Source organism: Aethalodelphis obliquidens, unplaced genomic scaffold, assembly GCF_003676395.1.
Source record: "Aethalodelphis obliquidens isolate GAN/ISIS:26980383/991018 unplaced genomic scaffold, ASM367639v1 scaffold9, whole genome shotgun sequence".
NCBI classification, from domain to species: domain Eukaryota; kingdom Metazoa; phylum Chordata; class Mammalia; order Artiodactyla; family Delphinidae; genus Aethalodelphis; species Aethalodelphis obliquidens.
In genome coordinates this window covers 27,457,806-27,482,747 of record NW_020837953.1, presented here as the reverse complement: position 1 = coordinate 27,482,747, position 24,942 = coordinate 27,457,806, and the positions used below count along the sequence as shown (strand labels likewise).

At 53.2% G+C, this 24,942-nt stretch overlaps 4 protein-coding genes across 13 annotated transcripts; 2 read left to right on the top strand and 2 right to left on the bottom strand.

Moving 5' to 3' along the window:
* The first annotated feature begins 11 nt into the window (after positions 1 to 11).
* On the top strand, positions 12 to 4,968 carry DCDC2B (doublecortin domain containing 2B). The gene is given in 12 exon segments (XM_027108281.1): positions 12 to 678; positions 1,615 to 1,666; positions 2,079 to 2,155; positions 2,397 to 2,528; positions 2,840 to 2,919; positions 2,922 to 2,976; positions 3,081 to 3,135; positions 3,766 to 3,921; positions 4,062 to 4,068; positions 4,314 to 4,417; positions 4,693 to 4,738; positions 4,741 to 4,968. Coding segments are annotated over 12 exon segments (1,077 nt in total). The 5' UTR covers positions 12 to 412; the 3' UTR covers positions 4,788 to 4,968.
* Positions 614 to 10,139, bottom strand: TMEM234 (transmembrane protein 234). 6 transcript variants are annotated; one of them, XR_003433340.1, is made up of 6 exons: positions 10,026 to 10,139; positions 9,585 to 9,736; positions 8,716 to 8,782; positions 6,136 to 6,228; positions 5,137 to 5,486; positions 614 to 706 (listed from the first exon to the last, which is right to left on the bottom strand). XR_003433340.1 is itself a non-coding variant. In XM_027109318.1 (5 exons), the coding sequence occupies exons 1-5, from the start codon at positions 10,039 to 10,041 to the stop codon at positions 5,302 to 5,304; spliced, it is 513 nt and encodes a 170-aa protein (XP_026965119.1). In that variant the 5' UTR covers positions 10,042 to 10,139; the 3' UTR covers positions 5,098 to 5,301. The 6 variants fall into 6 exon arrangements, 3 of the variants coding, with proteins under 3 accessions (XP_026965119.1, XP_026965121.1, XP_026965120.1); XR_003433339.1 differs by lacking the exon at positions 614 to 706 and adding an exon at positions 3,836 to 4,065; XR_003433341.1 differs by lacking the exon at positions 614 to 706 and adding an exon at positions 5,706 to 5,856 and having other exon boundaries at positions 5,370 to 5,486; positions 10,026 to 10,136.
* Positions 10,055 to 18,277, top strand: EIF3I (eukaryotic translation initiation factor 3 subunit I). The gene is made up of 11 exons (XM_027109312.1): positions 10,055 to 10,163; positions 10,251 to 10,343; positions 11,620 to 11,707; positions 12,006 to 12,071; positions 13,228 to 13,377; positions 13,465 to 13,592; positions 16,349 to 16,459; positions 16,567 to 16,656; positions 16,976 to 17,049; positions 17,775 to 17,867; positions 17,997 to 18,277. Exons 1-11 carry the CDS (start codon positions 10,161 to 10,163, stop codon positions 18,076 to 18,078), a joined length of 978 nt encoding a protein of 325 aa, XP_026965113.1. The 5' UTR covers positions 10,055 to 10,160; the 3' UTR covers positions 18,079 to 18,277.
* On the bottom strand, positions 17,459 to 24,942 carry LOC113621896 (myotubularin-related protein 9). Of its 5 annotated transcripts, XR_003433338.1 has the most exons (11): positions 24,284 to 24,911; positions 23,994 to 24,102; positions 23,696 to 23,821; positions 23,407 to 23,580; positions 22,700 to 22,926; positions 21,206 to 21,367; positions 20,872 to 21,013; positions 20,570 to 20,790; positions 18,740 to 18,891; positions 18,365 to 18,658; positions 17,459 to 17,517 (listed from the first exon to the last, which is right to left on the bottom strand). XR_003433338.1 is itself a non-coding variant. In XM_027109298.1 (10 exons), exons 1-10 carry the CDS (start codon positions 24,466 to 24,468, stop codon positions 18,528 to 18,530), a joined length of 1,629 nt encoding a protein of 542 aa, XP_026965099.1. In that variant the 5' UTR covers positions 24,469 to 24,911; the 3' UTR covers positions 18,349 to 18,527. The 5 variants fall into 5 exon arrangements, 4 of the variants coding, with proteins under 4 accessions (XP_026965099.1, XP_026965100.1, XP_026965102.1 ...); XM_027109298.1 differs by lacking the exon at positions 17,459 to 17,517 and having other exon boundaries at positions 18,349 to 18,658; XM_027109299.1 differs by lacking the exon at positions 17,459 to 17,517 and having other exon boundaries at positions 18,407 to 18,658; positions 20,570 to 20,730; positions 24,284 to 24,921.

Sequence of the window (24,942 nt, the reverse complement as noted above, 5' to 3'; positions counted from 1 at the left end):
CCAGAGCTGGCTAGGAGCCACAGCCCAGGAGCAGACTAGCCATCCTTGGGGAACAGCCCCCAAAGCTGATCTTCCTTTAAGCTCAGCCCTTGGGCTGCAGAGTGGCAGGGAGGCTGAGAGTCCCTCGCTCCACCCAGTACTGGAACATCTGTGTTTCAGTGTCATCTCTGCCACTGCCTCTCTCACTGAGTCCCAGGCTCTTTCTTCATATGTAGTGATCAGACCCACCGTACTCTTGTGAGGCCCCACCAAGAGCAGGTTGGATGAGACCTTGAATGCAGACAGATGCTCCTATGGAGGCTCTCCCTGCCTTTCTGGGTGAGAGGGCAGGACTCCACCTCTGATTGGCACTGCTCCCAGCCCTGCCTTAGTTGCCTGGCAACAGCTCTGCGTCTCTAGCCGGGGATACGCTATGGCAGGTGGCAGTCCAGCAGCCAAGAGGGTAGTGGTGTCCCGGAATGGGGACCCCTTCTCCCCAGGCCACCAGCTGGTGGTGACTCAACACTGCTTCCCCACCCTGGAGACCTTCCTCTGTGATGTGACATCGGCTGTGCAGGCCCCACTGGCCGTGCGTGCTCTCTACACGCCTTGTCATGGCCACCCTGTCACTGACCTGGCAGACCTGCAGAACAGAGGGCAGTATGTGGCTGCTGGCTTTGAACGATTCCGCAAGTTCCCGTGAGTGGGCTGGGGCTGGTCAAAGAGCCTGGGGAGAGAGGTAATAGCGATAGCAACAGCATGTGTTCAGTACTTCCTGTGTATCTCACGGAATACAGCAATCCTATGAAGGGGGTGGTCTTATCCCCATTCTTTGGAAGGGGAAATCAAGATAGTGAAATAACCTACCTAAGAGTACATAAATAACACGTGGAGCCACAGTTCCAGTCAAAGTCTTACACTGATGTTCATGCCCATCCAGCCAGGACCAACCAGTGGGAAGAAGAACATTCTGCTGGTTGAGCCCCTTTTTCCAAAGGCTGTTCCTGATTGGGTCCTTACCACCACCATGCCCATCACCACCACCACTAAATACTCTAAATCCATCCATCACTTCCTCCCTGCTGTGCTTAGGCATCCTGTGCTCTCCATTAGGCTGGGATTGTCCTTTACAGGGTGGGGCTATGCTTTCCAAGATGGGAGAATAAATAATTTGAGTGTCTGAGCTTCCAGCTCAGATCTGGCTTCCAGGTCCTCCTCTGCTCTCAGCTGAGGTTGCTGAGAGTTAAGGAGCCAGGAGTTGGGAGCCAGACAGACTTAGAGTCTGGGCTCTGTCACTTCCATGTTGCTTAGGTGAGTCACTTAACTTGCCCTCGTTCTCATACAAAATGAGATGAAACCGCACACATCATGAATGAGAAAATTTCTGAGATACAGGAGGATGTCGACCTTTAATCTTGTGGTTTGGGTCTGAGACCCCAGACTGGATGTCCAGCCTGATACATAACCTGAGGCAGGTTCAAGTATCAGCATCTGTTTCCAGACCGAGATAACTGAGACTATTCCAGTGGGAAGGAAGACTTGGTGAACTGGGCCCCAGCCCCACGCTCTGGCAGCTGCCGGGCTGTTGAGGACCCAGGCTCCCCAAGATGACCAGTGACCTATCTGTCCTTTCAGCTCTTTATACCCTAGAGGGGAGAATCCAGGTGGGAAGAGCAGCAGACTACCTGTAAGTCCTGGGGCCGACCAGCCCCCAGCCCTCTGTTCTCCCATCCCCCTGGGGGCTGCCCCCACTTTGGTCTGGGAAGTCAGGAGCCCTGGAGCTCTGGAGCCTTCTCGGGTGCAGGATTTCAAGACACTGTTCCTTGTGCCATTCCCAAACTTTTACTTTACTTTAGCTCCAGGCTATGGTCCTCAGAGGAAAGAGGAAGCCATAAAACAGAGGGATGGGAGGGGGTTAAGAATGTGACCTAGGGGAGGTAGAAGTACCCTTTGGTGAAAGGCGTGACCAGTCCCATCCCTCCTTGCCCCCTCTTCTGCCCCAGTCTGGTTTCTTTCCCTCACCCTACCCACCTTGGACTGACCTTTCCCTGACAAAAGGCCTCAACTCGCTCCTGATCTGGGGGCCTGACGGGTTTCAGGGCCCTCCTGTGATTCAGCAGCCATGTGATGGGGCCCTTGGACAGCGGCTACCTGCAGGTTCCCCCTGCTGTATCCAGTGAGTGCTCGTGTTGGGGAATAGGGGCAGAGATTTTTGTTTCAGGGAGACCAAGGGAAAGTGGGTGGATTTGTTCCAGGAGCCCCTGGCGACTGGGATATAAAAAGTCCAACATGCTTAATGGGTGAAAAACAACGCACTGGTTCTTGGACCATCTTCTGGCCGCTGTGCCATCCTTCTTCCTCTCACACGTAGGTAGTTCTGGGGACCCTTCCCCTTACCAGGCTGCTCTTTGTCCCAGTGTGTTCAGGAATGGGGACCTGTTAAGCCCCCCATTTAGCCTGAAGCTGTCCCAGGCTGCCAGCACGGACTGGGAAGCAGTGTTGAAACTCCTGACTGAGAAGGTGAAATTACAGAGCGGGGCTGTGCGCAAGTGAGTTTGGGGACTGTGGAGACCTGAATGTCCCCAAAGGGAGCCTCCCTACTGCTTTTCGCTGCCCTTGAGGATGAAAAGGCAAAAGGAAAGCATGTTTCCCCAAATGAGACTTCTTTCTGTGCCTCAGGGAGAGGCCCCTCCAGCCCAGCCCTCGGAGCCAGGGCAGAGCCTGGGTGACTGGCCCTGGTGCCCAGAGGGCCAGCAGCCAAAGGGCACCTTGAAATAGCTGTACCCACCCCCTTGTAGTCTGCTGCATATGAAGATACATCTTGTTCACCGGCCCTTATGTACTCACCTCTCTCTCCCAGACTCTGCACCCTGGATGGGCTCCCACTGTCAGCAAGGGAGGCTCTGGTGAGTGGCCATTACTATGTGGCTGTCGGAGAGGATGGTTCAAGGCCCTCCCCTATCTGGTGCCTCGTCCCTCACTGCCCAGGGGCTGCTGGTATGTATGTGTGAGGTGGAAGGGTAGCTGGTTAGAGCAGAGGAAGCCACCCTGACTCCATGTCCTGCTCTGCCTCCTACAAGCCTTCTCTTTTTTCACTGCAGGCAACCCCCAGACCCAAAGTCCAGGCTCCACAGCAGGGGGTAGGTGAGGCAGGGGGTCATGGGGGGTGGGAAGGAAAAGGAGTGACTAGCCGAATCCTCTTCCAGCTCAGCCTCTGACCTTATCTCACTGCATCCTCTCAATAATCTTGTGAAACAGAGATTATTATTCCCGTTTTCCAGAGGAGAAGCTGAAGTTCAGAGGAGTGAAGTGATTCGTTCAGGTTAACACAGTTATTGACAGGGGCCAGACCAGAAACTGGTCTGAAGCCAGCTTATCTGGGCTCTGTGAAGACCTTCAGGACTCTGAGTTGCTGGACCTAATGCCAGGTTGGATGCTTGGAGACGGAATCAGCATATCTGGCACAACAGGGTCCAAAGATGCTTATCAACTCCCCATCTTATCCCAAGCCTGAGCCCTCCCAAGAGATGAGCCAGTGAGCATTGAGTGGGGGGTAGGGGGATGCGGCCTGGTTTCACTGGGCATCTAGAATACCAGGCACCATCTGCCGTGTCCCTGGATAAGGCAGCCTGATGGAAGAGGGAGCAGGGAGGGAGGAGGCAGGCTATGAAGATGGATGGCATCTCCTCTTCCAAGCTCCCACCAGGAGCATTCAAACCTTGACTGGGAGTGGAGAAGGTAAGGCCAGCCTGCACCCACGGCTCAAGCCCAGTGTTCCCTCCGCAGGCCGATGGCCACAGAGCACAGGCAACCCAGTCCTCTCCAAAGGAAGCCAGGCAAATTGAGCCATCTGCTTTTTATGCCAGCCCCCAGCAAGCTTTTCAGCATGCTCTCCACTCTCTTGAGGGGACCCAAGAATCCAAGGCCTTCTCTGCCAGCCTCTAACAGTGACGTAGGATTGTCCCTGCTATGCTGAGGGAGTTCCATGGGGGCAGAATGCCCAGGTTCAGAGCTGGTCTGGACTTCAGGACGACTGTCTCCTACTCCCCCGTGTGCACGGCCAGTCCCTTGCCTCTTCACAGGGACCTGGTTTATGAAAAGAAGCACATGGAAACTCAAGGCCATGACATTTCGGGGGTGGGATTTGGAAGGGGTGGGGGTAGGGCCAAAGGCCTGCCTCTGAGCTAACCTGCCATCCTCTGAGGTCCTGGGCGAGGGGGAGGAGAGGGGAGGGGAGGGGAGGGGAGGGGAGGGGAGGGGCTGGTAGAGAGGGTCAAGGGAAAGAATGTGAGGGCTCCTCAGCCTAGGCATCGGCCTGTAACTTCCCACATCAGAAGTCAAGGGAGTGTATGGGGCTCCCCATGCAAGGATGGAGACAGCACGGGCCCAGGGAGTAGCACATGATGAAGCCACCTGGACAGAGGCACCCCTGGATCAGGTGGGCTGGGGCCAGGGCCGGAAGCCGTATGTTGGGACAGGAGTTCTGAGCTGGAAACAGGCAGCTCTAGGTCCCGGAAACGATTCTTCTCCCTTGTGATTGTGAGCAAATCTCCTAACCTCTCAGAGCCCGACTTCCTACCTTGTTGAATGAGAGGGCAGATGCTAATTTCTGGTCTCTTCCTTTCTTGGGGTGGGCAAACCCCAGGCTGAGGACTGGAGGCTGGATGTGGGGTGCTAATGGCTCCGTTCTGTGTGGCCTTCTGCCTCCTCCAGAGGGCAGCACAGGTAGTGGAAGAGGCCCTGATCCTGGAAAGCCGGCCAGAGCTGGGGCAGCTCTCTCGGCCTTGGCCCCTGCTCTGCCATCTTGAGAGCCAGCAGCTGCAGCCAGGAACTGGGGACCGCCACTCTGCGGCCACCATTTATCCTCAGCCTCCAGCGGCCGGTTCTCAAGGAAGCAGGGCCTCCCCTAGGCTCACAGGGTGCGCTGCAGCCCCTCTTCTGCCCCTAAACCCACAGCCCAGCCTCCTTTCCGCTCCGAGCAGAGCAGCCCAGCCCAGCCACAGAGGCCATTTCCTTATGAGGTTCTCTGGCCAGAGAGATGAGTAGCCAACGGAGCTTCAGGGAAAGAACACAAACTGGGGAGCGGGTCGTCCCAGTAAAAGAATACTTACCAACCTCCATCTGTCTACTACACATTTATTACAGACTTCCGCTCACCTGGCATTGCTCCATACGTTGGGGTCTGGCAGTGCGGGGGCCCATAGATGTCGATCGGTTTGAGAGGGGCCGGCACCCACCTCACAGGAGGGACAGGCAGGGCTAACAGCAAACTCCTCTCCCCAACGTCTGCTGTTCTTATGCACCTTCCCCTCAGTTCCCTCCTCAGCCAGCCAAGGCTGAGCCCTGGAGCCCTCCTGTTTGCATTTCTGGCTCAAAGACTGTAGCTGGCTCTCTTCTTGCGGCTGGAGTTCTGCGGTCCACCAACCAGCTGCTGGGATAGTCTGGGTCAGGCACAGGAACAATGGCAGGCCTGGGGCCTGGGGCCTGACATGACAGCAGAAAGTGTGCTGCTGGGACAGAAAGGTTGCTGAGGGTGAGGGTGCGTGTGAAGTCTCTTGTGCTAAATCCGAGCAGCAGGTGAACAGCACGTGGAAGTTACAAAACCCTTTCACTTTTGTTCTCTTATTATGATCCATGAGGTAGCTATTATCCCAAGAGATGAGGAAGCTGAGGCTGGGGAGTGGAAGGGGGTGGGAGGGCTAAGTCCGCATGCTCACTGCCTCTACCTCATGGCCCAGGGGCTTCCTGGAGACAGCAGAGCCGGAGGGTGGCCTTGGTCCACTCAAGGCGTAGATGGTTGCCCCTGGGTCTTGGTCACTGAGCTTGTGATGCAGAGTGTAATTCCTGCCACGGTGAGCACCATGCCTGCGAATGCTCCTGGGATCATGGGGAGAAATTGAGAGGCTCTGAGATCAGCCATGTCAGTAGGAGCTGGTGCAGGGCTGAGGGAAGGGCTCAGACAGGGTCTGTCCCCAGACTACCCAGGGGAAGGAAACTCTGATGGCCACAAGGAAGCAGTGGAGCTGCAGAAGAAAGGGGCAGGATCGCGGAAGATCCTCTCCTCACCGGGCCAAGGGAGATGGCTCTGGAAAAAACTAATCCAGGGGTGTCAAAGCCCACGTAGTGGCTCCCCAAACTTGCAGTGGCCAGACTTACGTTTTCCACCAATATCTTCTCCAAGGACCTTCCCAACAATCAGTGTAAAGATGATGGCCAGAGAGTTACTGATGGGCACAGCTAGGGTCAGATCTGAGTGATCAGAATGAAAAGAATTTCTGAGATGCAAAAAAAAAAAATGTCTTTCTAGGCACAAAACACTTTCATTACATCATCAAGACAGTCTTTTAAAAAGGGTATCTCATGACCCCATTTTCCAGATGAAGTCACAGCAAAGCTCAGGATTCAAACTCAGGTCTCCTGACTCTAAATTCAGTGCTCCCGCAGGATTCCAGCATGAAGACCTGAACTATAAGGTCTGGGACCACCTTGGTTTGCTGGTAAGGATGAGATCTTTGCACTCAAAGAGAACTTCTGAGATCTCAAGGACATCTGGACAGACAAGTACCCAAAACCCATAGGATGCAGTAGCTATTAACACCAAACACATTTATCAAGTATACATTATGTGCCGGGTGCTTTGTGCACACATCTCATTAATCTTCACAAAAACACTGCAGGAAGAGCATTAGCATCATTCTGCATAGATAAAAGAATCAAAGGCTCAAAGACATCACATAAATTGAGGCAAATTGAGGATTTAAACCAAGGTCTGCCTGACTCCAAAGCCTGTGCCCTTATTGAATCTATTTAGATGGATAAGGACAAGCCAAAACTGCAGGTGAAGCACATTTTGTTTCTGTTTCAGCTCAGACTTGGGCCTTACGGAATTACAGAAGAGAAAAAAAGTCAGCGGTAGGAAGCCAGGTACAGGACAGGCCCCACAAGGCTGGGCCTTAAGTAGAGGTCACCGCAGTCCAGGGTCTGTTCCTTAGTTTTGAAGCCCCGAGGGACTGTCTTGCAAGAAACAAACTTCAAAAAGACTAATGGAGTTAAGAACACTGTTAACTTAAAATTTATTACACTTAAATTTTGTACACCTAAAGCTTTTTAAGAAGATAGATTTTACATTAAGTGCTCTTAAACACATACAAAAAACCAAAACGAAATCAGAAGCTGAGTTACTAGTTTACAAGACTCATAACTGCCAGGCAGACTGTGCATGTTGGCTTCTCAGCACACTCTTTCCCAGCCCTCCCGGGCCTCACCTGCTTCAGGTAGCGGAGGAGAGAACCGTGCAGCTCCTCAGCCCCTGCGAGGCCCCACCGAGGCTGGCATTAGCCATCCAAGAAACTGACACAACAGCTACCTACTCAGAGCTCCTTCCTTAAGCTTTCACACTTTACATCGAGTGCAGTGGCTGCTGAAGTCTGGTTTGCAACAGGAGATTGGGGAGGGAAGCAGCACGGTACAAGGGAAGAGCAAGGGCACTGGAGTGAGGCTGACCCAGGTTTCCCTATGTCACCTTGGTTAGGTCATTCAAACACTCTGAGCCTGTGCCCTACATGACAAACAGTGATAGCAGGATAACAACATCACCTTACAACAGGGTTGTAAGATGAAATATGATAACATGTGTATATCCTTGGCTGAATGTATCCTTAATAAACAGAGACCACTGTTCTGATTATTAGAATGGGTGGGCGTTAAAGGATACAGAGTAGGGGGTGAGATAATAGGATCCTAAAATTCCAATTTGCTCAAAACTTGGTAAATGGCTAACTGCAGTCAGCTGACCAGAGGGCTTAGCATTCTGGGCAGCAGGGAGTGCCAGAGGCTTTCAAACTTTCCTTTAAATGAAGTCTTATGAGAAGCCCAAAATATAAGACAGATGAAAGCGGAGTGACTCTAGTTGAAGCTGACGTGGCAGGTCTGGAGGTCGGCCTATCCACTCACCCTCCTATGGCCTCTGAGGGGTTTCCCAGGGCTACCTGGGACCCAAACTTCTGTCAAGTCTCTGGGGGGCCTAGGTGAGACTCCAGGAGAGGTGAAATTCTCATAGCAAAGTTCAAGAGCATAAACTTTAGTAACATGTGGCTTCAAGTCCTTCTGCACGGACATGCAGTGGGACTTAAAGAGAGATGTAATAAGTTGCCCAAAGTTCTGTAACTTCATCTCCTAGGTGGAGACAATCATGCCTACTTCATAGGGGTGAGATGAGAATTTTTTAAATGTGAAAACTAGAACAGTATCTGACGCAGTAGAGGGCAGTCAACAACAGTGGGGGAAAGGCAATTTATGTTTATTGAGCTCCTCCTGGTACAGTGTGCACCAGGTACTCTGCCAAATGCTTTTCATACACTGAATTTAATGCTCTCAGTGTTATGAAGCCAGTTGTAAAAAATCAAGGTTCAAATAAGGGACTTGCTCAAGGTTAGGCAGGTAGCAAGCAGTGGAAGCAAGAGTGTCAAAGCCAGCCCTTGGCACAGCAAAATGAACCTTCTCTCTTCCTCTGCCACTGCATGAGACTGCCAGGCTTCAAACAACTCTCGTGCCTGGCAGCATACTCATAACCAGCCCACCGTGCCCTACTGCCCAGAGAAGAGGGTGCAACTCGGGAACCAGAGACAGGGGGCTCTCCCTCACTCATGGCAACAAGGTGTTTTAGACACCCTCCCCACAGTGACTCTCCGGGTGGCCTCCACCACTAAGCATAGTAGTTCTAACCCAGAGACCTACCTGTTGATGCCAAGGTGAGGTAGTAGAGAAGGGAGCCACACTGGTTGAGGGAAAAGGGCAGCAGGTACTGGAAACAGAAGAAAACTGCAGTCAGCGTGATTGCTTAACTGAGCAGTGCTGCCTTCTTTGAGCTTTGAGATATGCCTTTCCTCGGAGGGAGGGGTAGCTATAAGGGCCTAGGGCCTAAGCCCTCTTTAAAGAACCCTTCCAGGGCAGAGGGAACGTCACTGAGTGAATTCCATGCCTTTGCCCTGAATGCCCTCCCCCTCAGCCCTGCTGGTTCCTATCCTCCCCATTCTGCAAGTCCCTGAATGCCAGTGTTACTCTCTCCAAGAAGCCCTCCCCTGGTCCCCTAGCTCCAGCCTCCCTCCTGTGAACTCACGCAGCACTTATCTGTACCTCTCTCAAAGCCCTTAGCCCTAAGAGACGGTTGTGTCTATGTCTTGTCTTTCCCACTAGCCTAGACTGGCAGCGTTGGGGTCAGAGGTAGTTCTCCATATCCTGCCTCCCCAGGGCCAATTTGAGCCCTAAGCCCTCCCTCCGGAAAGGTCTGCTGGAGGGATCACCATAATAAAATATTAATAATAGCAGCTCAAAACATCATAGATTTGGGCCCTAATTATGTACTAGGCCCAATGCTAAGTGCTTTATGTGCCTCACCTCACTTAATACTCACAACTGCCCCATGAGATGGTTACATTATTCCCATTTTACAGATGAGGAAACTGAGGCTCAAGGCAGACAAGGAATTCATCCAAGAGCTTCTAGCGAGTAAGTGGTGGAATGCAGATTCTGACCCTGACCTGTTTGACTCCAGAGACCAAATTCTTAGCGGCTACGTCCGAGAAAGGGGTCATTCACCGACGCACCTCAGTATTCAAGAAGAGGGTCTTCGTCTCCTGCAGTAACTGCCGGGCCCAGGTCCGCTCATGAACCTGCTGCAGGTGCGAGGAGGCCCGCTTCAGCAGCGGCTGTGTGCCACCCCACAGAGCGGCCACCAGCACCAGAGCCAGCACCTGCCCTGGATGGAGATGCGAGTGACACTCCCTCCCCCGCCGCACCGCCCCACCGCACGGCCCCAGCCCTCCTCCGGCCTCCCATCCCCAGCCCGCCGCCCCTACAGCCCTTCTTTGCTCTCCAACGCCCCGGGTGTGATTGGCGGGTAGGACAGACCCCGGGAGGCCGGGGAGGTGGATCCAGGAGCCCAGGTTCGGGATTGCAGCAGTGGTCGGGGTTAGGTGATGAAGGTGGAGTAGAAATGAATTCCGGGTGGGAGTCTGGAAGCCTGGGGAGGGGCGGGGCCCGCCTACCCAGGGTCGCCGCCATGGCAACGCCTCTCCTCTCCACTTCCGGGAACGAAGGGGCGGAGACCCGTAATCCGGAAGTGGTGCCAAAGCCTCTTCCGGTTCTGCTCGCGTTGCGTTTTTCCTCGCGTCACCGCCGGCATGGTGAGTTCCCCTGAATTAGAGTTGTTGCCCTGGGGGTCCGGGCCGGGGCCGATTTTGGGCGCTGACACTCCCGTCCTGTCCCCACAGAAGCCGATCCTGCTGCAGGGCCATGAGCGGTCCATTACGCAGATTAAGTACAACCGCGAGGGAGACCTCCTCTTCACGGTGGCCAAGGACCCGGTGAGCGTCGGCCGGAGGGCGAGCCGCCGGGACAGTGCGGAGGGGGCCCGGGAGGGGGCGAGTTCATTCTGCCGGGGCGAAGGGTGGACAGGGTGCCGCGAGAGAGAACCCAAAGAGCGCCCCATTCTGAGAAGTCGGGAGAGACTATCCCGGGATTAGGAGGGCGAGAACATTAAACTTGGAGAGGTGGGAAAGGACTCAGTTGTTGGTAGAAGGAAGGACTAGCCGGGGAGAAGAAAAGCAAGGGACCTTGTGGAAGGGGAAGGGGGACGAGGGTCAGCTTGCTCAGGGAGCGGAGAGGAGACCATTCTGGGGAAGAACAAAACTATTCTACAAGGATAGGGGAGCAGACCACCTGAAGAAAGGGAAAGTTGATCCTTGGGTGGCGAGGGACACAGAGGCCTTAATGAAGATGTCCCTGGTATCATTTCAGTCAGCCCTTTCCTGCCGCTCACTGACTGCAGACAGCCCCTCACAGCACTGCCTTTTGAGGCACCTCCATATGGAGGACGTTAACTCGAGTGCCTAAAAGTGAGGGCTCTGAAACCAAACAGACCTGATTTGAATCCTGAGTGCTGCGTTCACTAGCAGTGTGACTTTGAGCATGTCGTTTAACCTTTATAAACTTAAAAGTGTCCCTTCTTACAAAATATGGGTAGTAATAGTGCTTCTTTCTGGGATTGTCTTTAAGATTAATGAGATTATTCAAGTAAGGAGCTTAGTGTGTGTGAATGCCTAATTAATGTTAGTCACCTATATTTTAAATTCCTTAGACAGTATTTTATTGGAGCTACCCTTTGAAGAAGGCGTTACTGTCCTGACCATTTTACAGATGGGAAAACTGAAGTTCAGAGGGGAGAAGCACTAATTTTGAGATAATACAGTGGGATAGTAGCAGAGCAGGGATGGGAACCCAAGCTTCCCTACTACCAACTGCTCCCATTTGGACAGAACACCAAAGCTACTGTTTTGCTAGGCTCGCACCTGACTTGACCTTTTATTTTTCTGAGGGTTTAGGAGTCTGGGAAAGGGCCGGTATAGTGGCAAATGGAGACTTTTTGCAAGCCTCCTGACTCCCTTGCTGCTTACCTGTGGGAAGGAGGAGAATCCAGGAGTTGGTCTTTTTACCAGCAACCTGCTGTTTCCCAAGAGATGAGCAGGAGAGGGCAGAATCTGGCCTAGGTAGAGGCTGCTGGGGGCTCCTGGGGCAAAATAGGAGGCCGTTGCTCTGCCTGAGATGCCTATCACCCTGTCATATTGTCATTGACACCTCCAGATTGTCAATGTATGGTACTCTGTGAATGGTGAGAGGCTGGGCACCTATATGGGCCATACCGGAGCTGTGTGGTGTGTGGACGCTGACTGTATCCTTGTCTTTGCTCTGAGTCTGTGCTCCCAGGGTCTGCCAGCAATGGAGAGGCTGCTGACTTGGAGTTGGGAGTCTGGGTTGCTCTTGTGGGTCTAGAGAATGATGCTACCTGCCTCCTTGGTCTGTTCATTGGTTGGGGGAGCATTTAGGACATGTTCCAGTTCTGGATGAGGAGGTTAGGATGAGAGAAGAAGGAAGGCTCTCTGGTGCTGAACAGGGAGGTGATTCAGTTGGCCTTCCAGGAGGACAAGGGCTCGGGTGAACTCTGTCATGCTTCTTAACACCCTCTTCAGGGGACACCAAGCATGTCCTCACCGGCTCAGCTGACAACAGCTGTCGTCTCTGGGACTGTGAAACAGGTAAGCCTGAATCCTTCACTTTTACAGCAAACAGTGAGGACCTACAGGTTCTGGGTAAATAGAGATAAATCCAGAGATGGTTCTTAGTCTAGGGAAAAAGAGACAGACAAGAAAATAAAGAAGACAGAGGAGAAAAGAGGCATACAGTGAGATATAAGCCATGTTAGAGGAAGCAAAGAGCACTGTGGAAGGCCGGAGGTGGGCAACTGAATGCCTGGAATGGGGGTGGGAACAGCCTGGGAAGGTTTCCCAAAGTAAATATCATATGAGCTGGGGCTTGAAGGATGAGAAAGAGGTCATCGCTCTGGAACATGCAGGAATGAAAGCAGGGCAAGTATCATATCCAAGCCATCTGATCTGGCGGGAGTTCCTGCTTCTTGGGGGATGAAATAGACAGCAGTGGGGAAGCTGAGGCAGGCTAGGGCCAGAACAGGCCTTGAATGCAAACTCAGGAGCGTGGCTTTGTTCTGTAGGATTTGGCATGCCATGGAGGTCCCTGAGCAGGGAAGAGCGTGTTTAGCTTTAGCAAGCCCAGATAGCAATGGGGAGCATTGGAGGAACAGACAGAAGACAGGGGAGCCTATTAAGCTGCTCCATTTAGTAAATGTTTACTGGTAATCCAGATCTCCCAGGTCTTTGCTGGGCACTGGGGACACACAGAGAAATTAGAGCAGGACTTTGCTGTGGAAGAGTGCATTCTGAGGCAGAGACAGATAGAATGCAGTCCACTGTGAGTGCCACAGTGGCAGGTGTCTGAGGAGGGACTGTGGGGAGAAGTTAAAAGACTTGAGCCAAAGCACAGCAGTGAGGAAAAAAGTGGGGGAGGGCACTAGAGTCAGTAGTGCAGGAGAAAAAGTGCAACGTGACGATAGGCAAGTGTATTTTTTTGTTTGTTTTGCTTTTAAAAAATATTTATTTATTTGGTTGCACCAGCTCCTTAGTTGCAGGACGTGGGCTCCTTAGTTGTGGCATACGAACTCTTAGTTGCAGCATGCATGTGGGATCTAGTTCCCTGACCAGGGATAGAACCCTGGATCCCTGCATTGGGAGTGCGGAGTCTTATCCACTGGGCCACGAGGGAAATCCCAATAGGCAAGTGTAGAGAGAGTCCTCCCTGCAGTGGGCAAGGGCTAGCCCACACTCTGCCTGTCTCCAGGGAAGCAGCTGGCCCTAGTCAAGACCAATTCAGCAGTCCGGACCTGTGGCTTTGACTTCGGGGGCAACATCATCATGTTCTCCACGGACAAGCAGATGGGCTACCAGTGCTTCGTGAGCTTCTTCGACCTGCGGGATCCGAGCCAGATTGGTGAGCCGGTGCTGGGGTTCAGGACTAGAGTTGAGGTGAAGGGCTCGACTCCAGAGCCCAGGGCCTGACATCTGCTGCCCCACACAGACAACAACGAGCCCTACATGAAGATCCCGTGCAACGACTCCAAGATCACCAGTGCTGTTTGGGGACCCCTTGGCGAGTGCATCATTGCAGGCCATGAGGGCGGAGAGCTCAACCAGTATAGCGCCAAGGTAAGGGGGTGCGTGAGGCCTAAGCCCATCAGAATGATTCTCTATGAGAGGCAGGATAAGCCCAGTGGTTAAGAGGGCTGGATTCACATACAAATTTCACCCCTTTCTCATTATGTGATCTTGGGCGTATTACATAACTTCACGGAGCCTATTTATCTGTAAGATGTTTCAAGGATCAGATGACATCAGGTGTTTGAAAAACTTGTCATAGAGTACTCAGGATATGTTACTAATGATCACAGTTAAGCATTCTCCTGCCACTACTGAGTGCCAGGCCCCATGCTAGCCTCTGAGGACAAAGAAGTGAATCAGACATGGGCCCTGCCCCGGGGGAGACAAACTGGCAAACAGCTAGCACGTGGCTCAGATTGTGAGTTTTGCCACCACAGAGGTCTCAGCCAAGTAGAGAAAGTGCCCTCTATCACAGAGGAGGTGGCATGTACATTAATCTGTGAAGAATAAATGGAGCTTCAAGCCGGAAGAGAGGAACCAGGACTAGATAGTTTGCGGGTCAGGAGACAAAGGAGTTGTAATTTTCCCTTAGGCAGGAGGTAATCTTCAAATGGTTATGGATGATCAGGTTTTCTCTTTAGAAAACTCTCGCAGGCTAGTTTGGAGAATGGACATAAACTCTAGACAGTAGTCATGGGGATGTGCACTACCTGACAGTCAGGAGACGTTCAGAGGTGACTAATGAGATGGACCCACAAGAGCAAAGGGTAAAGTCCAGGCTGTCTCAGATTTCAGTTGTGGGTGCCTGGGTTTCTGAAGAATACTGGACTATAATACCATAAAGGTTAGTCAGTCACTCAACAAGCACTGACTGTGGCCCACTAAAGTACCAGGCCTACCTGCAGGAAGGGAATGGGAACCAAGGGCAAAGACATAAATAACGCTTGATGATAGCAAACAGTGAGCTGATCTGTGCCCCCAGGTAGGCCTGACTGCAAAGCTGGTACTTGTTCCCTGAAATGTAAGAGCCAGATACATCCCTACCATGTGTCCAAATTAATGGAGGAGACAGAAATACATTCTTCCCTCAGAATAGGTGAAAGTAACTCAAGAAAGGAAATGACAGTCTTCTGAGGGTCTCTGTTTGAGGCCTAATGCTTGAGGCCTTTTAATCATGTAACAAATGTTTACAGAGCACAGGCCAGGTGCCTGTCATTCAAAGTCAGTTAAGACCCAGTCCCAGTATCCTTACAGAGGCCCTTGACCCGGAGGGCTTTTTTTTTTTTTTTGGCCACGCCATGCAGCTTGTGGGATGTTAGTTCCCGGACCAGGGATCGGCAGTGACAATGCCAGTGAGAGGCCGAGTCCTAACCACTGGACCGCCAGGGAATTACCCCTGGGGGCTTTTTTTTTTTAATTAATTAATTTTATTTATTTATTTTTGGCTGCGTCGGGTCTTCGTTGCTGCGCATGGGCTTTCTCTACCTGTGGAGAGTGGGGGCTACTCTTTGTTGCGGTGCGCAGGCTTCTCATTGCGGTGGCTCCTCTTTGTTGTGGAGCACGGGCTCTAGGCGCTTGGGCTTCAGTAGTTGTGGCTCGCGGGCTCTAGAGCGCAGGCTCAGTAGTTGTGGCGCACAAGCTTCGTTGCTCCAAGGCATGTGGGATCTTCCTGGACTAGGGCATGAACCGTGTCCCCTGCATTGGCAGGCAGTTTCTTAACCACTGGGCCACCAGGGAAGTCTGCCCTCAGGGCTTTTAATAATCTTGTTTTCTAGATAGAGAAATTGAGGCACAGAGAAGTTTCATTTGTTTGTTTTTGGCCACGCTGCTTGGCTTGCAGGTTAGTTCCCTGCCCAGGGATTGAACCCGGGCCCTTGGCAGTGAAAGCGCAGAATCCTAACCACTGGACTGCCAGGGAACTCCTACAGAGAAGTACTTTTTCTTTTTCTTTTTTTTTTTTTTTTGCGGTATGCGGGCCTCTCACTGTTGTGGCCTCTCCCGTTGCGGAGCACAGGAGCACAGGCTCAGCGGCCATGGCTCACAGGCCCAGCCGCTCCGTGGCATGTGGGATCTTCCCAGACTGGGGCACGAATCTGTGTCCCCTGCATCGGCAGGCGGACTCTCAACCACTGCACCACCAGGGAAGCCCAGAGAAGTACTTTTAAGGGCAGACTCTAAAACTCTGTACTACATAGTCTAGCAGGTTCTTTTAGTGGGAAGGGAAATCAGGAGATGAGACGGCCTTTTGAAAAGACCTAAGAAAAGGATGGACGAGCAGTGGTCCTCGTGAACTGTGACCAAGACCCTACGAGGGAAGGAGATGCGAGTGGATTCTGCCTCTGACTGGTTTTAGGATCTCCAGTCACATCACCTCTCTGAACCTTAGTTTATTCCTTTTAAATTTTCTGTTAAAATACTTCATAGGATTGTTGTGAGGATTAAAGGAAATAGGTGTTGCTCAGTGCTTAGCACAATGCTTGGCAAATAGTAGCCATTCAATAAATATTTGTTGGAAGGATTAAACGGAAACTTCTCTACTGTTACATGATGATTAATTAATAGGTCTGTAGATTTGTCACCATAAGTGTGTGTTTTCCTAGGTAAACTAGCAGTGTTTACAAAACCTGCACACTTGGGCCAGGTTGGGCTTGGGAGTGGGAGTAAATGTTGATTCAGGGGACACTGAGGCAGCCCCAACCCAGACCCCTCCCCTTCATGGAACAAGAAACAGTCCAGAACCCTGGCTGAGCAGTGGGGTAGTGAGGATCAGGTTGGTCAGAGCCTCACTCTTCTTTCTTTTGCAGTCTGGGGAGGTATTGGTGACTATTAAGGAGCACTCCCGGCAGATCAATGACATCCAGTTATCCAGGGACATGACCATGTTTGTCACTGCATCCAAGGACAACACAGCCAAGGTGAGCCCGGGCAAGGGGTCTGGTGGGGCTGATCCCACCCTCCAGCCTGGCTCTCGACTTCCCCCCAAGAAGGCTCCTTTTACAGATTTCTCCCCTGCTTTCTCTAGCTCTTTGACTCCACAACCCTTGAACACCAGAAGACTTTCCGGACAGAACGTCCCGTCAACTCAGCTGCCCTCTCTCCCAACTATGACCATGTAAGGGACCCCACCCAAGCTTCTTGCTAAAGCCTCAGAATGTTTCCAGGATCTAGTTGTTTGTCTAGCAATTAAGAAAAGATCTCTGGGGGAAAATGGTGTCAGGCAGAGAGGAGATTCTCAGAGCAGCAACAAGGCTGAATGATCGGGAAGCCCCAGGGGACAGGGTAGGAGGTGGCTGAAGGATGTTTGTTCCTTACCCTTAATATATTCCTAATCTGATGTGGGAGATAATTAAAGGCTTATGGGGTGGGGGGAAAAAACAGAAAATGGATTTGCCTGCCCTTTGGGCCTGTCTAGAGTTTCTTCTTCCCTTCAGGTGGTGCTGGGCGGTGGTCAGGAAGCAATGGATGTAACCACCACTTCCACCCGGATTGGCAAGTTCGAGGCCAGGTAAAGGGGGAAGGAGCTCTTCCAAACTGAAACTTCATGAAATGTCTTTCATGATGGACACAAATCATAAAACTAAAGAGACTTTCCTTAATTCATTGGCTGCTAGGAAGTGCAGCCAGATTTGTGGCCCTTCTGTGACAAGTGTATAATATAGCAGTTAAGAGCATGAACTCTTGGGCTCGCTCTGAAGCTCTACACATCACTGTAGTTCTCTGTGCCCAATTACCCTTGACTGTATAATGAAGACAATGATAATATACTTACCTCATAAAACTGTGCAGATTAAATAAATGACTTGGGCTTCCCTGGTGGCGCAGTGGTTGAGAGTCCGCCTGCCGATGCAGGGGACACGGGTTCGTGCCCCGGTCCGGGAAGATTCTACATGCCGCGCGGAGTGCTGCTGAGACTGCGCATCCGGAGCCTGTGCTCCGCAGCGGGAGAGGCCAACGACAGTGAGAGGCCCGCGTACTGCAAAAAAAATAAAATAAAATAAAATAAATGACTTAATAGTTGTTAAGCTCTTAGAGCACTGCCCAGCACATAGTAAGGAAGACGTTTGGGTCCAGTCTTCCCCCAACTTTGTCTTGTTCTGTTCACATTCATTTCCCCTTTTCCCAGTTTCCCCACTTTACAGTTTGTGTTTGGGGAGTGGTACCTCTCGACATGTTTTGGAAGGAGATGGAAAATGAATGAACTGTCACTTCCCACCCCGCTGTCTCCTCCAGGTTCTTCCACTTGGCCTTTGAAGAAGAGTTTGGAAGAATCAAGGGTCACTTTGGACCTATCAACAGTGTTGCCTTCCATCCTGATGGCAAGAGGTAGGGTCCAGTGAAGGGAGCTGAGCTCAGCCCTGGTCTGCCTGCCTCTGCCCCTTTCCCATGCCCTGCCCGCTAGGCCTGCCTCCCCCAGGGCAGGCCTCTGACCGGGCCCTGCCTGTCTCTTTCCAGCTACAGCAGCGGTGGAGAAGATGGTTATGTCCGCATCCACTACTTCGACCCACAGTACTTTGAATTTGAGTTTGAGGCTTAAGAAGCCGGATCTCTGGGAATTCCCTGGCCATCCAGTGATTAGGACTCCGAGCTTCCACTGCACACCACAGCACACCACACCACAGCACACCAACACACACACACACACACACACACACACACACACACACACGCCGGATCTCCATATGGGCCAGGTTCACAGAAGGCTTTGGACTCTGAGAAATAAATTAGTTTGGAAATAAATGGTTTCTGGTCAGAAATTTCGTCAGTTTCAACACTTTCCCTTCTCAGTGATGCCCCAGCAAGCTCATACCAATCATGGATACCTTTATTATTTGGACCTTCTCCCTACACTTTGGACACTTCAAACCTGGAACTTCAGTATTGTGGGCTAGGCTGGGTTGCAGGCACTGTCATTCAAGGTCCAAAGGCGCTGAGGGGCCTGGAGAAGTTTCAGGAACATCTCAACCACCATCCAAGGACCAGTACTTAGGGTTGGGGCTCAGAGGCTGAATCTGTTGGCTGAGAGCCTTCTGTCTTCTGATCTGTTGCTATTTGCCACACCTTCTCCCATGCTACCTCTGAAGGCTCAGGTGGATGGGTCCAGCGCAGAAACAGGCCTGAGGAAGAGGAGGAGGACAGGTAAGGAAGCTGAGCAGAGAGGAGAACTCCCCCAGGGAGGAGGAGGGAGAGGGGGTCACCTTGCCACAGTCGCAGGCTCTGGGGCTCCACAGAGGGCCAGATGGCCAAGGGATTGGGGACGTAGAGCGGGTTCCGGAGTTTTCGTTGCTCTTTTGGCTGATTGAGCCCAGACCACAAGGAGTGTGTTCGAGTTCTCACTTCACACAGGCATCTGGAGGGGGTGAGAGAGTGAGCTTCCAGACTCAGCTATGCCCTCTGGGACTCCAGGTGAGGGCGCTGGTTAGTAGGGTGACAGCTCCCCCAGGGCAGTGATACCCTCTCCCGCAGATGACAGTAGCCAGTCAGATCCTGAACTGGGCACTACAATAAAGCAGGAACAAGACAAAGTCCTAGTTCTTAAGGAGTTCTGCTTAGCTTTGCTTTGAAAGGATCAGGGAAGGCTAATTAAGAGTGTGCCATTTGAGCTGGGTCTAGCAGCAGCAGTTCACCAGGTGTGCAAAAACATGGAAATACTTAGGGGGAACTGCAGGAGCAAAAGCAAGAAAGTGGGAAAGGGCCCAAGGTGAATTGATAGGTCTAGACTGATGAGTTAAAAAAAAAGGATGAAAGTGGAGATAATAAGAGCAGTGAGGAAGCTGTTCCAGTGGTCCACGTGGAAAGGAAAGTCTGGATTAGGGTAGTAGGAGGGGCCTTGGACAGGAAAGGACTAAGCTAAGAAATTCTTAGTAGAGGGACTTCCCTGGTGGCGCAATGGTTAGGACTCCGTGCCCTCAATGCAAGGGGCCCAGGTTCGATCCCTGGTCAGGGAACTAGATCCCACATACATGCCACAACTAAGAGTTCGCATGCCACAACTAGAGCCGGCGAGCCGCAACTAAGACCTGGCGCAACCAAATAAATATTTAAAAAAAATAAATTCTTAGAAGAAAAGCTAAATATGAAGGATGGGGGAGAGGGAGGTAAAAATAAGTTTCTAACCTGAATGATAAGCAGAGTTAGTAAAAACAACATGGTGGAGAGGAGGCCACTGGGCAACAAAAGATAACTAAATATGAGCTCTACCTTCTTAGCAGTGAACCTTCCCTCCCCTCATCTCAGTCTGATGAGAGAAAGATGGCTAATGGGAGCTCATTGGTGACATATGCAACAAGCCAACCAAATAATAAAAATGACTACCACTCGTGTGCCCACTGTGTGCCAGGCACTGTGCTAAGCACTTTCCATACTTTAACTCAGCTAATCCTCACACATGCCCCCACCCCACCTCTAGGCTATTGTGACTATTATGATTCTTTGCTTGCTACTGACGAAACAGATTCAGGGTTGCTTTTGATCGCCCAGCAGGTGAGTGGTGAAGCCAGAATTTGAGCCCAAACAATTTGACTCAGCATGCAACCTCTACTCTATTGCTTCACTAGAATCAACCCTGCAAAGTGGTAGAGAGCCCCAGAAATGACTTTGGCAGCAACTTTCCCCTTCAGTCTTTGTTTTTAAGCTAGGAGTGCACTTGTTCTTGGCTATGGACAGAGTGAGGGGTAGGTCTGAAGGACTGGCCATGGACCCATTTATTTCGGGCTTTGCAGAAGTTAGGGGGAAGTGTGAGCTCTGGAGGTAGGATAGGAGAGGACACTCCGAGTTTTTCTAAGAGAGAAACTCGTTTGAAAGGGAAAGATGTCTTTTTATTTTGGCTGTGCCTTGCAGCTTGCGGGATCTTAGTTCCCCAACCAGGGATCGAACCGGGCCCCAGCAGTGAAAGCGCCAAGTCCTAACCACGGTCCACCAGCAAATTCCCGAAGATGTCTTCTAAGAAAGTAGGCTGCCAATGCAGCAGGTACCCACCCCTGTCCTGTGCCTGCCCTCTGACCCACCTTGACACCCCCTTAGCTCACCTCTCCTTTTCACTGTTGCAGAGGAAGGTGCCGAAAGGGGAGGCATAGGAGTGATCAAACAGCGCCAACAGCATCCCCTCCCCAAACTCCAGCGACAGCGGGAACTGGCGGCCCAGCTGCCACACGCAATCCAGGAAGAGGAGAAAGATGGGTGCCTCGTGCTTGGAGCGGGTGTGGGAGAAGGCCGAGTGAGCACAGCGCAGCTGGAAGGGGTGGCCGGCCTGGGGAGGGGGCAGAGCGATGGGCACAAGGAAGTGGAGATTCTGGATGGAGGGCTAGGGCTGGGCTGGGCAGCCACTTACCTGGATCCACTCTCGCTCTATCAGTTCCTGGAATCCAGCCATGGTTCGGCTCAAGGGGTCTAGGATGAGTTGGGCCAGTGAAGTCACTAGCAGGGTGCTGTCCGTGCCTTCGGCCCCATGCACCAGGATGCAGGCCCCTTCCCTGTGGGCCCAGGGCTTATCAGCAGTGGCCTGTCCTTCCCTGCCTGGGGTAGCCAGGCCAGGAATAGAAAGGGCCCATTTGAAACCTGTATTTGCTTACTGAGATGTGGTTTTGTGCCCAGACATTGAGAGCCCTGCCCACCCTGCCCTCTTCTCTTTCTTGTAGGGCGGCGGGGGGGGGGGGGGCCCTTACCACTCCATGCCCTGGGCTGCTAGGCAGGCTGTGCTTAGTGCCTCCTTCACATGTGACAGCCAGCGGCAGCCATCTAGTCGACTAAGCCAGCGGTCCATGCTCTGCTCCGGGTCCCCACAGGCTTCCATCAGGCGCACGAAGCTCTCCTGTAAGGGCCGCCCCCTGCACAAGTGGGAGTCTGGTCATCCCTTCTCCAGCCCAAGCTCTGGTGAGCATAGCCTAGGAACAAATGCTCCAGACCAGTGAGGGAGACATAGAGCCCTCAGAGGAGCCCACCTGACAAGAGGGACACAGGGTCCTTTGGAGAGCCCACCTAATCTGATGGAAATGTTTCCCCAAACTTGAGGAGACCCAAGACCCTTTGGGGAGACCTAGTCTGTTGGGGAAGCATAGCAATGCCTGGGGAGGGGTCACATAGCCCCCTGGAGAAACAGAATGCCCTGGGAAACCCCAATTTGATGAAGGTGTCACAGTACCCTTGATGTACCCTAGTCTGATGGGAGCAACACAGTACCCCCTGGGGAGAACCAGTCTGACAAGAGAAACACGATACTCCTGAGATTCTGGTATCTGCTCCTACTTCCCAGGAACTGTTCTGCTCTAGATCACCAGTAACCTCCTGCCAGAAAATCTAATTGAGACTTTTTCAGGCTTGTTTAAAAGCTTTCAGTGGCTCCCCACTGCCTTTAGGATAAGCTCTGAGCTCATAATCATGGCATTCAAGACCTTTGCTCTGGCCCCTGTCACCCCTTTAGCCTCTCTACCTCCATCTCTCTTTCCCTGCCTCCACCTCACACTCCTCACTCCCACCTCACCGAAGTGCTTGCAGTTCCAAAACAGAACAAATGACTAGGCTCCCTGCTCCTGCACACCTGCAGTGCCTTCACCTGTTCTCAGGGAAGCTTTCTTAGGATGACCTATTCTAACAGAGGGGCGCCTCTTCTGTGCTGCTACTTATCACACTGAATTCTAATTGCCCATTTACTGCTGATCTTCCAACCATGTCTGGGCTGGCCACCATCTCAGCCTCTGTGCTGGGTCAATGTTGGCCGGATCAGTGAATAAACAGAGTTTTATATTCTGGCTAGGGGAGCAGTCCAATCTCAAAGCACAAAAGTCCCTCAGGACCTTCTCTTGGTTCTACCAGCACCTGGAGACAGAGGGAGCAGATAACAACTGTGCGGGTACAGCCCTCAAGGGCAGGGCTGGGACCAGTGCAGTGTGTGTGTGTGTGTGTGTGTGTGTGTGTGTATGGTGAGGTTGTTCCTGGAAGAGAAATTTCAGTTCAATGTAAAGAAGTGCTTTTTCTACCCAGGCAGAGTTGGGGTGCCTAGACAGGAATGAGCTCTGTCAGTGGGGACATGCCTACCTGGCAGGATGGCTACCAGGAAAGACCTAACTCCTGGAAGTTCCTACAAGACCGCCCTCCCCCTGCCCCCATCCATGAAGAGTCCTGCACGAAAGAACCTAGGAGAGGATGGGAAGACCCCTTACCTCTCCAGGGGCCGGTGCAGCCGTTTCCAGCCCGGGTAGGCGGCCTTGGCCTCGGTGCCGCCGCCAGTCATGCGGGCCTGTTTGGCGGCCTGGGCCGAGCGCGTGTCCACGATGAAGCCCCGGGCCCCCGGGCGAGCCTCCGCCAGCACAGCTCGCAGCAGCTCCTCGTCCGCAGCGCAACGCAGCTTCTGGGGCCCGGTCAGGGGCTGGCTGGAACGTAGGAGCACCTGCGGACAGGGACTCAGCTCGGAAACTGTACCCACCAGGCCCCGGTTCAGGGACTTCGCTCAGGGGATCCCTAGGCCGGGTTTACACACTGGAGCGGGTCTAGAGCTGTATGGGGCGTGGGGTGGGGGGGTAGCCCAGGAGCCCTGGGAGCGTCGGACCGGGTCTGGGTGGGTTGTGGCCAGAGGGGGGAGGGACCCGCTGGGTAGAACGTGGGCGGGTCACGGGTTGACAAAAGAGGGACAAGGCTTCAGTGGGCCCAGACCAGCCGGAGGTGGGGCCAGAGATTGGCGAGACTCGGAAACCAGGGAGAGGGGCGGGGTCAGGATCAATGAAGGCAGGGTTGAGCTGAGTGGGCGGGGCCAGAATAGGGCCGGAGCCCGGGCCGAAGCCGGGCAACCAACAGGCCGGCCAGTGTAGAGAAGAGCCAAGAGGGACGCAGAGGGTCCTAGCGGCGGGCTCTGGGGAGGGGTGGGGCTCACGGTTCCGCGGGGAGCGTGGTAGTAGCTGAGCACAGGGAAGCGGCCTCCCTGGCGGAAGCGGGCGCTGCGCGCCAGGGCATCGTCGTCCACGGCGCGAGGCACGATTACCGCGCGGGGGTAACTGGGGCACAAGCTGAAGTCCTCGTTCGCCTCGCTCAGCCGCCACGCTCTGGTCTGCGGCACAGGGAGGGGCGAAGACCAGGTCTAGGGCACACAGTGAGTGCCCTGTCCCCGCTCCCCTTCCAGACCCGGCTCTCCCACATCCCCAGGCCCCCATGACTGCGCCGACCTCGCGAGCTATTCGCTTGTAGTAGCGTTCGGGTGGGTGGAAGTGCCAGGCTTCGCCCAATCTCAAGCCCTTGGGACGGTAGAAGAACGGAAAGGAGGTGATGACCGATTCCAGGGAGGACAGCGCCTGGGGAACGAAGGCAAGGGATCTGGGAAAGGTCGGAATCCAGCCCTCCGCTCCGCAGCTCCCGCCTCTCCACGCACTCCAGAACACCCTGCATCCGCGATAACGCTGGATGCTGAGTCCCCTTGTTACGGGATAGGGTAGCTTAAGTGCCCCTGGTGCAACCCTGGCGTACCTCAATGGAGCGGGCGATGTCCAGCGTCGCTTCCACGCCCTCTATGTCCAGCTGCAGCACTCGCAGGTCCTTACAGCGCAGCGTGATGGTGCCGGCGTCACCCGCGACGCTGGGGATGGATAAACTTAGGCTTAATGTCCCCTGACCTCTACCAGAGGGGAGGAGAAAGGAGTTTCTTAGGATTGTACGTTATGCAGGGGGGGCACCAGCTCCAACTGCGCTTGCCCTTCCCCCTCTCCCTGCGGAGCCATGCGTTCCCAGACTACGGGGATGTCCCCGCCACGTCTCACCGCTTCTCGATGGAGTCGACACTACGCAACAGCAGCAGCCACAGGTCTGGAGTCGCCTGGGGTCCTGGCGACAGCAGCAGGTGGTGGCCGGTGACGCAAAGCGTGCCGCGCAGCGGGGGCATCTCCGGGCCCCGCAGGAGCTCGGCTTGGGCCTGGCCCGTACGGATCAGCTCCGAGAACTCCATTCCTCCAGCGGTGGGCCTGGGACCCGGCAGAAGGACAGACTCTAGGAGCGTCAGGCGGGGTGAGCGCGGGCTCCGAAAGGGACAGGAACTGGCTGGGCAGCTGGCGACGCCGGCAGGACAGCTGTTAAGGAGGCCCCTTGGAGGAAGGGATCGCACAGTTTCACAGGAATTTCCCCCTCCTATTTCCAGCACTTCTTAGTGACTACCCCGGGGTTAGAACCTGTTAAGGAAACCTCAATTTCACCATCTGTGAAATGGGGAGAATATTCTTGTTAAAGCCCTTTACCTCCTGCCTGGGTCGCAGGAGGCACTCACATTTTTGGTTTTTTTAACTGTGGGGTGCTGGCACTCTCACCGATTAAAAAAAAATAAAGAAAAATACCGTCTCTTCTCCTGTACCCTGGTGGAAGAGGTGGAAAGGGTGAATGTGAAACTGGGAACTGTCTGCATCCTCCCCTACATCGGAGGCTGGGT

Bases quoted from the DNA above. Each gene is read 5' to 3' on its own strand.
- TMEM234 (XM_027109318.1), bottom strand. The intron at 8,783-9,584 runs GTGCGTCGGTGA...TTCTGTTTCCAG, and splicing joins CCCTCTTCTTGAATACTGAG to TACCTGCTGCCCTTTTCCCT. The intron at 6,229-8,715 runs GTAGGTCTCTGG...CTGATCACTCAG, and splicing joins CCTCACCTTGGCATCAACAG to ATCTGACCCTAGCTGTGCCC.
- EIF3I (XM_027109312.1), top strand. The intron at 12,072-13,227 runs GTAAGCCTGAAT...GCCTGTCTCCAG, and splicing joins TCTCTGGGACTGTGAAACAG to GGAAGCAGCTGGCCCTAGTC. The intron at 17,050-17,774 runs GTAAAGGGGGAA...TGTCTCCTCCAG, and splicing joins ATTGGCAAGTTCGAGGCCAG to GTTCTTCCACTTGGCCTTTG.
- LOC113621896 (XM_027109298.1), bottom strand. From the start codon at position 24,468: ATGGAGTTCTCGGAGCTGATCCGTACGGGCCAGGCCCAAGCCGAGCTC. The intron at 23,822-23,993 runs GTACGCCAGGGT...TTCGTTCCCCAG, and splicing joins ACATCGCCCGCTCCATTGAG to GCGCTGTCCTCCCTGGAATC. The intron at 18,892-20,569 runs GTGAGCTAAGGG...CACCCCCTCCAG, and splicing joins TGCAACAGTGAAAAGGAGAG to ATGCCTGTGTGAAGTGAGAA.